The sequence below is a fragment of the Microtus oregoni genome, unplaced genomic scaffold (assembly GCF_018167655.1).
Source record: "Microtus oregoni isolate MIOR12 unplaced genomic scaffold, Mior012 000031F_ref0000149, whole genome shotgun sequence".
NCBI lineage: Eukaryota > Metazoa > Chordata > Mammalia > Rodentia > Cricetidae > Microtus > Microtus oregoni.
Genome location: NW_024543090.1, coordinates 23,382,950 through 23,397,206, shown reverse-complemented (window position 1 = coordinate 23,397,206; position 14,257 = coordinate 23,382,950). Strand labels below are relative to the sequence as shown.

The window sequence follows — 14,257 nt, the reverse complement described above, 5'->3', positions numbered from 1 at the left end:
GCGACGAGGGGAGCGCGCCCTCGCCGCGGAGGCGGGGTTTAAGAACGCGCCGAGCGCCCGGAGGCCAGGGTTAGAGTTGGGGAGGCGGTGGGTGGAGCCGGCTGGAAGGGGCGGTGCTAACGGCTTGGCGCGCTGGAGCCCGAGCCAGGGACTCAGCCTGGTCCGGATGCTGGATACTTTCAGGGTTTCTCCGGGCTCCCCGAGCTTCTCTTTTTTGCTCACTTTCCTACCGGCAGCCGCTGTCGTTCTCGGTCCTGTGATACAAACCCATACCCTTCGCTTCTTCGCGATGTGGACAGTGATCCTGTACGCTGAAAAATCGGATCTTTCAAATGGGTTTCCACACGCAACTATGGGCTCCAAGCATGAGAAAATGTTCTGTCCAGATCAGCGGTTCTCAACCTTCCTAAAGCTGCGGACCTTTAACCCAGTTCCTCGTGTTGTGGTGACCCCTAACCATAAAATTGTTTTAGTTGCTACTTCCTAACCAATTTTGGTACCGTTATGAATCGTAATGTAAATATCTGTTTTCCGGTGGTCTTAGGCGACGCTAATGAAAGGGTCGAGACCCGCAGGTTGAGAACACTGATCTAGCTAGCGGATTTAGCTTTGGACTGAAACTGCAAGCTGCTTTCATATTTCTGTAAGAAATGTTTATCGGAAAACTGTGTAAAAGGAACATAACAGTGAACTAGGAAAAACAACTGCATTCCCGAGTTAACACTCCACCAAAGAAGACAGTTCTAAGGGTTTGATAAGGTGGGAGAAGCGATGTGGTCGCGCTAGCTACGGGCTCTGGGGAGCTAAGACTTAGTTAAACTTAAATTTAACCTAGTAAGCCGGGTGGTGCGCACCTTCAATTCAAGTATTGGTTGGCAGAGGCAGTCAGGAGCTCTCTGTACGTTTGAGGCCAGCCTGGTTTACAGAACAGAGTGAGTTCCAGGACAGCCAGGGCTACACAGAACTGTCTGGAAAAAAGACAAGAAAAACTTCGCTAAGTGCAGCGTAAATGATGGTTTGATTTTGTAAGAGCTGTGTTCTTAGATAAAGGATAAAAGCAAAAGTTCCACGGCAGGAATTGTTGGTGGTAGGGGATAATAGCAGATGAGGCGGAAAGGTTAATGAATAAATGTACTTTTTGTTTTGTTTTGTTTTTTTTGTTTTGTTTTTCGAGACAAATTTTTTGTAGTTTCGGGGCCTGGCCTGGAAATTGCTCCACAGAATGGGCTGACCTTGAACTCACAGAGATTCGCTTGTCTCTGCCTCCTGAGTGCTAGGGTTAAAGGCGTGTGCCACCACCGCCCCGCCTAGAGTGCTCTTATAAAGTTTCTTCTTCAAAATGTGGAACAGGTGGTTTGTCTTCAGAAGAGATCCTATCAGAGCTAAAAGTCCACTTGCAATCTTCCCAGCATAAAATTGGTTTGAGACTGGGCATGGGGGGCATGGGTGACATTCAGGATTACTGAGGCAGGAGGTTAAAAAATTCCAACCAGGGCTGGAGAGATGGCTCAGCTGTTAAGAGCATTGCCTGTTCTTTCAAAGGTCCTGAGTTCAATTCCCAGCAACCACATGGTGGCTCACAACCATCTGTAATGAGGTCTGGTGCCCTCTTCTGGCCTGCAGACATACACACAGACAGTATATAGCATAATAAAATAAATAAAGAAATATTTTGGGGACTGGAGAGATGGCTCAGAGGTTAAGAGCTTTGCCTGCTCTTCCAAAGGTCCTGAGTTCAATTCCCAGCAACCACATGGTGACTCACAACCATCTGTAATGGGGTCTGGTTCCCTCTTCTGGCCTGCAGACATAGACACAGACAGAATATTGTATACATAATAAATAAATAAATAAATAAATATTTTTAAAACAAATTCCAACCAGCCCGGGCTATATAATGCTAACCTGGCTCCAAAAGAAAGAGAGGGGAGAAAAACTTAAGAAATCTTTGAATACAGCATCAATTGCAAATCGATGGTGATCAAAGCATAGAACAAGTTGGGAGTTCATATAGTCATAGGCTCCTGAAAGACCAACTGAAAATCAAAAAATAATTCATGGTTATCTAGTGCCTATGTTGGAAAGTAATAGAATGTAAACTAAAAAATTATCCCCATTGAATGTGAAGGTCAAAAGACAATTCTGTGGTTCTCTCCTGCTTCCTTGTGTGATCCAGAGATGACACTTATGTCATCAGGCCTGCGCAAAAGCTCTCTCTTTTTTTTTTTTTTTTTTTTTTTTGGTTTTTCGAGACAGGATTTCTCTGTGGTTTTGGAGCCTGTCCTGGAACTAGCTATTGTAGACCAGGCTGGTCTCGAACTCACAGAGATCCACCTGCCTCTGCCTCCTGAGTGCTGGGATTAAAGGTGTGCGCCACCATCGCTGGGCCTAAGACTTTTTAAAATATATTTGGGTGCTTTATATGCACTATGTGTGTGGCTAATGTCCAAGGAGGTCAGAAGAGGGCGCTAGACCCAGGCCCTCTGGAAGAATACATAGAAATGCATACATACGTAGTCTGTAAATGCATGTTTTAGGTTTTAGAAGCATTTAAGTTTGAAAAAGCTACTTTTTGGAACTTTTTAATTTTTATTTTAAAAAGTTTAGGGGTATGTTGAAATGGCTCCCTGGTTAAGAGTTCTGGCTGCCTCCTCCAAGTGCTAGTATCAAGGGCATGCACCAACACACTCAGCACTGGTTTGGTTTTTCAACACAGTTTCTTTGTAGTTCAGCTTGGTCTCAAACTCCCACATATCTGAGGATGACCTTGAACTTCCAGCCCAGCTGCCTCTACCTTGCAAGGGCCAAGATTACAGACAATGTGACATCATACATCAATTAAAAAAAGTTTCTGGAGAAAAATGACATATGATATTTATAAAATAATGACATCATCTCAGATCTTTATTCTATGGTTCAAGTGGGATGTCCCTGTTGTGACTTGACTAAGAATGTCCCCAATAGGCTCATGTACTTGGTCCCTAGTTGGTAGCAATGTTTGGGGAGGTGCAGGCTTCTGAAGGAAATACATCACTGGGTGTGGGCTTTGAGGGTTTACAGCCCTACCCTGATTCCAGCTGGCTCTCTGTGCTTCCTGTGTGTGGTTAGCCAACTTCCCTGTCCTGTCCCCACTATTCAGAAGACTCTAGTCTTTTGAAAACAAGTGTAAGTTCCTAATCTGCTTTTAGTCCCAGTATTTTATCACAGCAACAGAAAAGAAACTGACTCAGCTCACCAAACAAAACAAAACAAAACCTTTGAATCACCACTGACACCAAAGGGAGAAAATTCCACACTTGACCTTCAGGTGACAGTCAATTTCAGGTTGACTAAAAACTTCAGGCTGTCTACATAAGGTGCACAGGAAATAAATTCTGTGTTTAGATGAGGTCCCACCTCCACAACAGCTCATTGATACATGCGGAAATATTCCAGTATCCAAAAACACTAAATCACTTTTAGTCCCAAGCATTTCAGATCACTTCACCCATATAAGAAATTTATTTTTAGTTGAATCATATGGTATATTTGTAATGGTAAAAGTAAAATGCTGTAGGTTCCTGAGTGAATGCAGCAGGCAATGGGCCATGAGACCACGCTGCAGGTCCTCTAGCAGGGGCAGGCAGCAGGCAGCAGATCCTGAGAGCAGCCGGTCCCAGGCAGGGACAGCACAATTCCCCAAGTGGCTGCAGTGGGCCATGAGGGACAGTGAGTCCCACAGAGGAGAGACAGACGAATGGGCATGCCACAAGACCAAACTGCAGGTCTCCGAAGGTGGCTGGTCCAGGGCAGGGAGCCACATAGCAGGCGAGAGACAGAGACACAGTTAGACATGCCATGCAGAGTGAGGTTGGATATTTATTTAGTGGGTTATTGTAGTAATAAGAGCGGTGGGGCTGCGTCCCCAGCACCCCGGCTGCCTGGCTAGCTTATGCCCGAAATAACAACACACAAACTGTATTCATTTAATCACTGCTTGGCCCATTTCTATCTAGCCTCTTCTAGGCTAATTATCACATATTAATTTAGCCCATTTCTAATCACCTGTGTAGTGCCCCTAGGTGCGCTTACCGGGAAGATTCTAGCCTATGTCCATCCTGGGTCGGAGCTTCATCGCGTGCGTCTGCCTGGGAGCTGGGAGCATGGCGACTCTCTCTGAGGCGTCTGCTCCCGAGAGGAGAGCTGTGGAGTCTGAGCTCACTTCCTCTTCCTCCCAGCATTCTGTTCTGTTTACTCCTCCCACCTATCTTCTAACCAATGAGGGCCAAGCAGTTCCTTTTTATTTAACCAATGACCTTCCTCCATCAGGTTATGGAGAGGAAAGTGGAGAAGGGCAGACAGAGACAGGCAGAGAAAAAGAAGGGGGAAAAGGAGAAAAGGGGAGAGACAGAAGCTACCTCTTGGAAAGGGAGACAGAAAAGAAGGAAGGGACTCAGGCAAGATCAGCTTGCCTTGGCAGATGGGGGAGGAAGTGGGCATGGCTTGTCTCTGAAAGGGATAGAGCGGACCATTACAATATTAACTTCACAACTCATCATTTAATCCATTGTGTAATCAATTTATTAGTGCAATAATATATTAAATATTGAGATATCCAGGCTGTCATTTTGCTATGTAATGACTTGACAGCAATGAAACTTTATATGGTCCAAACTAGATTTTTCTCTCATCCATTTATACCTCAGTGTTCTAGACTTTGGTAAAAACAGGTTTTCTTCAAACCCAAGTATAATCCAGATGATTTTTAATATTTCATATTCATATTCCAAAGTCAATTTTCATACCTATTCAATATTCCATACCTATTCCATATCCATTGGATTCACCCTACTATCTAAAAAGAGAAAAAAGTCTATAATGTATATACTGCCCACTTTTGTTAATGTCTCCTAAACAATATAATGTAATAATTATTTATGCAACATTCAGAGTGTATCAAGGACTGTAAACAACCTAGCAATCACTTGAAGATTTGTGATGGTTTAAAAGGCTAGGGGTAGGGGCTAGAGAGATGGCTCAGTGGTTAAGAGCATTGCCTGCTCTTCCAAAGGTCCTGAGTTCAATTCCCAGCAACTACATGGTGGCTCACAACCATCTATAATAAGGTCTGGTGCCATCTTCTGGCTTGCAGGCATACACACAGAATATTGTATATATAACAAATAAATAAATATTAAAAAAAAATAAAAATAAAAGGCTAGGGGTGTAGTCAAGGACTTGGCTGCATCAGTGATAGTTGGTTTTTTGTTTTTTTGGGTTTTTTTTTGTTTTTTTTTTTTCGAGACAGGGTTTCTCTGTGGCTTTGGAGGCTGTCCTGGAACTAGCTCTGTAGACCAGGTTGGTCTCAAACTCACAGAGATCCGCCTGCCTCTGCCTCCCGAGTGCTGGGATTAAAGGCATGTGCCACCACCGCCCGGCATTTTTTTTTTAATACTCTAATTTGGATTTTTTTTTAGATTTACTTATTATGTATACAGTGTTCTACCTGCATGTATCCCTGTAGAATAGAAGAGGGCACTGTAATGATTGTTCTGTCTCTTTAAGACACAAGCCACGCCCACTCCCTCCCCCATCCGTTGAGGCAAGCTGATCTTCAGCTTCCTGGCCCAAGCTAGTTCTCTTTTCTGTCTTCTTCGTCTTCTTCTCGGAGAGGCAGCTTCTGCCTCTCTTCCCACTTTTCCCCTTCTGCCTCTCTCCCCACTTTTCCCCATCCCCCGCTTCTGTCTCTCCCTTCTCTCTTTCTCTGCTCTTCTCCCCGTCTCTCTTCCCCCTCCACAGGCCCCTGAATAAATATCCAAGCTCACTCTGCATGGCATGCCTATCCATGTATCTGTCTCTCTGCCTGCCCTCCGCCATCACATGGAGACCTGCCACGTGGTCTCCTGCCCCGTCCCTACTTGGGACTGGCTGCTTTCAGCAGCAAGCTGCTGGGGACTTGCAGCCTGCTTGGGACTGGTTGCTTACTGCAGCAAGCTGCTGGGGACCCACAGCAAATCCATTACAGGCACCAAATCTCATTATAGATGGTTGTCAGCCACCATGTGGTTGCTGGGAATTGAACTCAGGATCTTTGGAAAAGCAGGCAAAGCCATCTCTCCAGGCCCAATAGCTGGTTTTAATATCAACTGTTATACCCAGATCCACAAGGTCCCCCAAAACCCAACAAGGAGACTGAGTCCTGTATGAAAAAGAAAAGAGCCTTTATTTTACACAAGTTTGCAAACTCAGTCTCTCAGCATGCCCAATGTATTGGAATAATTGGAGAGCCCCAGCTCAGGGTTGAGTTTTATAGTAGCAAAGGTAGGGGTGAGGGATTTCTAAGGTTCAGGACCCATGATTGGCTGACATTTGTCTTGGAGTATACTGGTGAAAAGCGATTTGGGCGTGTGTGCTGGCAGGTGATCCTATCTACAATGGTTGGAATGTTAAGAATTTCCTTTGGAGGGTCTGTTTCTGCCTGGGTAGTATCAGTTTGTGGTCTTTCTTGGACCCAGGCATTGCCCTAGGGTAAACTACTGAGACTCAGGCTTCTATTGACTTTGCCGTGGCTGGGTCCACCCTGTCCTGATAACATTAGTTGACCTGGGAAGACCTACTCCAAGTAAGGGCTGCTGGTAAAATCCAGATTTTTTTTGTTTTTGCTTTCTTTATCTTCCCCCTCCCCCCCAAACAGGGTTTCTCTGTAGCTTTGAGGCCTGTCTTGGAACTAGCTCTTGTAGACCAGGCTGGCCTCGAACTCACAGAGATCTGCCTGTTTCTGCCCTCCTCCACCACTATATCTGGCACCTCCCTCTTTTTCTTCTCGCAGCACAGTGGATCAAATCCAGAGCCTCATGCAAGGCGAGGCAGGCTCTATCAGATATCAGGTGTTTCCAATTTGAGTGTAGTACAGCTCGGCTCTCAGTCCTATCTGGGCTTGTGGATTATTAGGGCTGTATCTCTCAAGAGCTCCTCTTCTCTGGTAGCCCACCAAACGGATTCCAGCTTTTTGAGCTGTCCCAACAATGGTCTCAGTGTTCTCAGGGCAAAGCCCTTGTGTTTTGCTCTGACACCAATCTTCTTACAGCACAGGAAGCTGGGTGATTGTGAGGCTCACAACCCATTTCCCTTCTCTTAAAAATGGTTGCCTCCTGTTTGTAATTCTAGCATTGAGAAGCCTGAACATAAGTTTGGTGTGATCTTGGGCTACATAGTAAGAATCAGGCCATCTTAGGCTCTAGTATGAGAACTATCTTTTGGTCCTCCTGCCTCCTCCACCTCCTCAGCATAATCCTCCCATTGTGTGCCACCAGGTTTGGTGACACTGACTCAAAAACTCAGTTGACTCTGCACTGCCAAGCAGAAGCAGGGTAAACTAAAGCACGATAAAGCTTAGCATCTCTGCTTTCATCATGTCTTTAGCTGAGTTAGATTTCCGTTTCACTCTACGTGGAGAGGTGTGAATCCCTAAAGGGGCGGGCAGTTAGCGATGGTCATCCTCCCTCTTTTGAAAGGCCCAAGACACTAACACAGTAGTAATGTAAAGATTTTCCAACAATATAATCAGCAGGTTATGAGAGCCAGCTTTTTTTTAAAATATTTATTTATTTATTTATTATGTATACAATATTCTGTCTGTGTGCGCCTGCAGGCCAGAAGAGGGCACCAGACCTCATTACAGATGGTTGTGAGCCACCATGTGGTTGCTGGGAATTGAACTCAGTACCTTTGGAAGAGCAGGCAATGCTCTTAACCTCTGACCCATCTCTCCAGCCCAAGAGAGCCAGCTTTTAGCACATCCTTTTCTAGACCCCTGAAACGGCACCTAGTGGCCCACTACCCGCCAGGGACAGTGATCTTTATCTGTGACTTTACGGTGAGGCTGGTGTATAAAACAAGAGGAACCACCTTCACCTTACAGTAAGAACCAAACTGCCCCTCAGGTGCTAAGACTCACCCTAGAGCCTCCAAACACTAGAACTAAGGCGTCATTCAGTCAGGTCACAGCCTGACCAAGAGTGCCTAACTCTTGTGTGTCTCCTGCCTGTGGCCTTGAGTTTTCAAAGCTGTCTTCCCAGACTTTGATCCTTTTTTTTTTTTTTTTTTTTGGTTTTTCGAGACAGGGTTTCTCTGTGGCTTTGGAGCCTGTCCTGGAACTAACTCCGTAGACCAGACTGGTCTCGAACTCACAGAGATCTGCCTGCCTCTGCCTCCCGAGTGCTGGGATTAAAGGCATGCGCCACCATCGCCCGGCCCTTTGATACTTTTTTAATTAAAATTTTTAATAAGGGGGCTGGAGAGATGGCTCAGTGGTTAAGAGCACCGGCTGCTCTTCCGGAGGTCCTGAGTTCAATTTCCAGCAACCACATGGTGGCTCACAACCATCTGTAATGAGGTCTGGCGCCCTCTTCTGGCGTGTGGGCATACATGCAGGCAGAATGTTGTATACATAATAAATAAATAAATCTTTAAAAAATTTTTTAATAAGCCAGGTGGCTGTGCTACACACCTTTAATTCCAGTACTGGGGAGACCCAGTCAAGCAGATCTGTCTGAGTTCAAGGCCAGCCTGGTCTACAGAGTCAGGAAAGCCATGGTTACATAAAGAAACCCTGTCTCCAAAAATAAAAAATAAATAAATTAATTAATTAATCAATTAATTTAAAAAATTATCTTTGTTGCCGGGTGGTGGTGGCACAAGTCTTTAATCCCAGTACTCAGGAGGCAGAGGCAGGCGGATCTCTGTGAGTTCGAGGCCAGCCTGGTGTACAAGAGCTAGTTCCAGGACAGGCTCCAAAGCTATAGAGAAAGCCTGTCTCGAAAAACAAAACAAACAAAAATATCTTTGTCTTTAAAAATTTTAAGTATAATTATATCATTTCTCTGCTTCACCCCTCCCATGTAATCCCCACTCTATCCCAAATCCACAGGGCCTCATTTCTTTGCGTGTAAAAATTTAATACAATCTTTTCTCATTTTACATAACTACCCTAGTTCGCACTCTTTCCTCTCCTCCCTCTCTCTCTGCCCCTCCCCCATTCACTACTCAGAAAGGGTAAGGCTTCCCATGGGGAGTTAACAAAGTCTGATACTTCACTTTGAGGCAGGACCAAGGCCCTCTTCCCTCTATCTAGGTTGAGCAAGGCATCCCTCCAAAGAGAATGTTCTCCAAGGCGCCAGTTCAAGGACTAGGGATAAATCCTGGTCCCACTGTCAGTGGCTCCACAGACTTCCCAAGCCTCACAACTGTCCCCCACAGTTAGTGGGCCTAGTTTGGTCCTATACAGGTTCCCCCGCTATTAGTGCAGAGTCAGTGAGCTCTCACTAGCTCAGGTCAGCTGTTTCTGTGGGATTCCTCATCATGGTCTTGACCCTTTTGCTCATATTATTGGTCTTCCCTCTCTTGGATTGATCAGTAGCTTGGCCTGGTGCTTGGGTGTAGATCTCTGTATCTGCTTCCATCAGTTGCTGGATGAAGGTTCTAGGCAGTCATCATTCTGATACAGGGAAAGGCCTGTTCAGGCATCCTCTCCACTGTTGCTTAGTGTCTTAGCTGGGGTCATCCTTGTGGATTCCTGGGAATTTCCCTAGTGCCAGGTTTCTTGCTAGCCCCTTAATGGCTCTCTCAATCAAGATATCTTTCCTTTCTCTGCCTCTCTGTCCTTCCCCCTTACCTCCATCCTCCTCCTGCTTCCCCTTCTCCTCTCTCTCCCAATTTTCTCAGGAGATCTTGTCTGTTTCCCAGGCTTCCTTTAACAATTGTTCAGTGTTGCCTGTTCATACTTCTAAGGCTGATCACTTGATGTTGGGTAACGAATTAGGGGGATCATCCCTGGGGAACACCAATTCTCCCATTCATATCAGTCGTTAATTCCTTAGAGTTCTTTAGGGGATGTATCCCACGATTGCTCCCTTTTACACTGGGTTATCAGCTGTTCAGGTCTTGTTTAGGCAGCCATGTGGTTGAGATTTCATGGTGTAACTCCTGCTATAGCTACCCTCCCAGCAGACTTCCTAGTCCTCTGGCTCTTACAATCTTTGTTCCCTCTTCAGCGTTAGTTCCCGAGCCTCACATGCAAGCGTTGTGCTGTGCATGTCCCAGTTGTGGCTGGCACCTCATGGTCAGTTCTCTGCATTTTGACTAGCTGTGGCTTTCTGTAATGGTCTCCAGCTGCAAAAAGAAGGGTTTGCTTTGAGGGGTGAGACCTATACTCATCTATGGGTGTAAAGATAAGTATCTCGAGTGCAATTAGGAATTCTGCTCGTCAGGAAAGCTTTGGCAGTAGGTTCCTCTCTTAGGTCTCTGACCTCTCCGTCCACAGGTAGCTGCCTAGGTTTACAGTACCAGCAGGATTTCCCTCCTGTTCAGCAGATCTTTAAGTTGTTAGATATGTGTCATTATTTTAGCATTGTAAGTATGTTTCGGTGCAGTAAATGTTATGGTTCATAGGCTTTACAGCTGGGTAGGATTGTCTGGTGCTGCTCTTCCTTGGCAACCTGCATAGCACTGGTACTATGAGAGTCACTCCTTGGGGAGGAAGTTTCAGGTCAGTTCCATTTCTCCAAGTACTATCTAAGGTGTATCAAGTTCTCAGTAATGAGACAACCAGGGCAACAGCAAGAGCATATTGTTGTTTTTTTTTTTTTTTTTTTTGGTTTTTTCGAGACAAGGTTTCTCTGTGGTTTTGGAGCCTGTCCTGGAACTAGCTCTGTAGACCAGGCTGGTCTCGAACTCACAGAGATCCGCCTGCCTCTGCCTCCCGAGTGCTGGGATTAAAGGCGTGCGCCACCACCGCCCGGCAAGAGCATATTGTTTTATGTCTCTTGGAATCCCTTATCCAACAAGTTTGGAGGGGTTTCTCATGCATGATATTAGGGTTTTTGTTACAGTCCATGGCTCTTTCAGGAAGCATTATTGCCCTAAGTGGCAGCTCTGTGTGTGTGTGTGTGTGCGCGCGTGTGTGCACATACATCTATATGGTGGTTTGAATGAGGATGGCCCCCACAGGCTCATGGATTTGAATGTTTGATCACCAAGGGAATTTGGAACTGTTAGGAGGTGTGGACCCTTGGAGGAGGATGACACTGAGGTGGGGCTTTGAGAGTTCAAAAGTCCAATCCAGGCCTAGTGTGTCTGTCTGAAGTATACTTAGTGTTATTTAACCTCCTCTCCAGGAAAAGCCCCCTCTTCCCATTTCTTTTTATCACATTTTGTCTGATTCATTTGAACCAAGCGCTAGAACAGAACCTGGCCATCTTACTCCCTTATCTCACTGTCTAGAACTAAAGCTAAAGACACTGAAGCTTTCTACCTTTCCAAACAACCCCGCTCCTGCAGTTGAATAAATGCTGACATTTATTCAAATTTCAGAGTCTAGATGCAAATGTTTACATTTACATAATTTTTTATATATCTAGCAAAATCAAAACTGTGAAACAAGTTTAACTTTTAATTTATTAGAACCCAGTAAGATTTTTTAAAAGCAGCGTTCCTGTCAAATTAACACTTAATTCAGGGCAAAAATACACTGAAACAAACAAAACAAACAACCCTAAATCTTAAGGTAGAAGTAAAACACTGTAAACAAAACAGCAAGTCTAATACAGACTGTAGAATGCCACAATTTAAAGAGATCCACATAGCACTTGATAGCACTACAATGTTAATACAGTCAGAAATATTATCAATTGGTCCAAGATTCCCCCGTTTATAAAATGTCTAGGCTGTTCAATGAAGTTTTTGCTGTATACAAACAATCGGCTGTTTTGATGACAATGAAACTGGCAGGAGACTTTCTGGTCTGTCTATACAGTTCCATAATGCCAAGTACAAAGCATCACCAGGCTGACTCCCCTTGCACTCCTGCAGGTGCGCCTCACTGCCCGTTAACCACACTTTAGTGTAACTCATCATAGTTTTACTGTAGGCCTGACTTTACGGACAACAAAAGTATACACTGGTTTCTTGGTGTGGGTGTGTGTTTGTACACAAGCATTTACACGTGTGCAGGAGTAGGCGCAGGTGTTTGTGTTTGTATATGGAGGCCAGAGGTCAATCTGTGTGTGGTGTTCCTCGGCAGTAGTCCTTATTGGGACCTGGAACTTGCTAATTAGGCCAGGATGGCGGCCAGCAAGCCCCAGGGACCCATCTGTCTTTGCTTCCTCAACACTGGATAATCTGATATAGTAGAAAAACAAATTTTAATAAGTTTTTCCATCTTTTCCTGGCCACTAAATAACTTTGGACTGAAATATAAGAACTTCAGCATCTCACTAAGTGATGCTTCTATCGGCTAGTATTTTTATTACAACCTTAGTGTAGAGACTTTCCATATATGTTTACTTGTTTGTTTATTTTTTAGTGTTGGGAATCAACCTAGGCCTCACACTACCACTGAGTTATATCACTCCCCAATATTTCATGTTTATGTGCAATTACAGGGTTTCAGCCTTACATTTCCCCCTGATGATCAATACCTTTCATGTTTAGGTAACATGAAAAAATTTAAAAGTGAAATCAGAAAACAAGGATTAGCCAGCTTATACATCCTAATGAAATAACGGCAAAGATATAATGCACTGAAAATAATTCTGTAAGTCTAGCAAACAAGCTTGGTGGGTTCTTAACTAACATTAATTACAAATATTCATTTTTATTACAAAGTTTTCGACTATTTCAATAAAACAGCTGTAGACTTCATGGTACTTCTATTCATCTGTTCATTAATAAAAACCTGTTAAAATCCCTTACTTAGTAGTTCTGGAAAACTCTGATCAAGTACAATCATTAAAACTACCAGAAGAGCTTTGCTGTATGACTGCAGACTCATTTCAAGGTGGACTTGGTCACTTTCAGGAGCTGACATGTAAACGGTGAATACTTTCACCAGACTCAACTCTGAAAATAGAAAGAATTTTAGCCAGTGCTGACTACAGTTAAACAGTACTGGTATTACCTGAAAAAATAAAAATTCATTGTCAACCATGCATTCCGCAACTTCAAGAACAAAGTTAAGAATAACTTATAAACACTGTTATGATGAGCTGGGCTTCCATCAGGCCTCAGTCCTATGTCATCAGCACTCGAGCCAAATAAAAGGAGCAGGAGGTCATTCTGTACACACATTGCTTGGCATCCAGGTCCCCACTGTGTGTATAACTATTCTACCGTAACTCTTTAGAGAGTGTTAAATGAGGGGTAGTAGAGGACACCTATGGGAAGTAACAAAAATGTATTAGTGTCTACACTAACTTCTCACTGCCATTACACTGTGTGCAGCATTTAACCTGTACAAACATTTGTTCCTGTTTGTCTTTTTGTGAAAAAAATTAGGTTCAATAAAATGTGAAATTTACATTAGTTTGCTTTAAATGCAAAGATTAACTGTTTTTGGCTCAGCTGTGTTGTAACCAAAAAAAGTATCTGCTTTGATAATACAATATGAAAAAGTTCACATATGTACATCGGTACATTCCTTCATTAAAATTTCCTTAAATCTATCGCAATGTATCTTTACAACTGATACAACTGATCTTTACAACAGAAGTCAAAACTGACAAGTAGAGATGATTCACTGCACAGCACTTTGGGTTGCGAGCATCCCTTAGACTTAAAGGACATCATTGAAGCGTTGTTTGCCATAGTCTGCAGGATCCATCTGAAGTTCTCGTTCTTCATCATCTGCAAACAAATAATACATATCACAAATAGAGTTCCAAAGTTGCCACAGCCAGCCAGCTTCAAACTGTCTCCAGTTTTTCACCTTTCTGGCAATCTTTCCACATTTCTTATCTGTTACCTTAGCTGGTTCTTTAGCTGCACGGTTGAAGAGTGAAAAGTCTCTCATTACTTCCCAAAAGTTAATTTTAACAAACTTTTTTTTTTTTTTTATCATGTCATGGTGGCTCACACCTTTAATCCCAGCACTAGGGAAGATTCGGAGGCAGAAGGATCAGGAGTTCAAGACCTGGACTACATAGAGAGCTTGAGGTAAACCTGGGCTACATAAGACCCCATTTCAAAGAAACAAAACAGGAACCATCCCCAATCTAAAAAGAGAACAAGAACCATCTCTGACAGGTATCAGGGAGACAGGCAAATGTACAATAGATAGAGCTAACAAAATGTTAGGAATCTCCAGGACCGAAGCGCCAGCGCTGTGCATCTTAGCTGAGCTGGGTGTGCACGTGCCTGTGAGGTCAGAGCTTCAAGTCATTCCTAGCTCCAGAGCCAGTTCCAGGACAGCCTAAGCTACAGGAGACACTCTTGAAAATTCACC

General features: G+C 44.0%; 1 protein-coding gene across 2 annotated transcripts in view; it reads right to left on the bottom strand.

Moving 5' to 3' along the window:
• Window positions 1–11,415: 11,415 nt before the first annotated feature.
• The window catches only part of Golm2 (golgi membrane protein 2), an 85,961-nt gene continuing 83,119 nt past the window's right edge, over window positions 11,416–14,257 (bottom strand). For both annotated transcript variants that reach the window (XM_041678874.1, XM_041678873.1), the window contains one exon: window positions 11,416–13,659. In XM_041678874.1, the coding sequence (XP_041534808.1) occupies window positions 13,589–13,659 (71 nt within the window). In that variant the 3' untranslated portion in view covers window positions 11,416–13,588. The remainder of the gene's footprint in view (window positions 13,660–14,257) is intronic.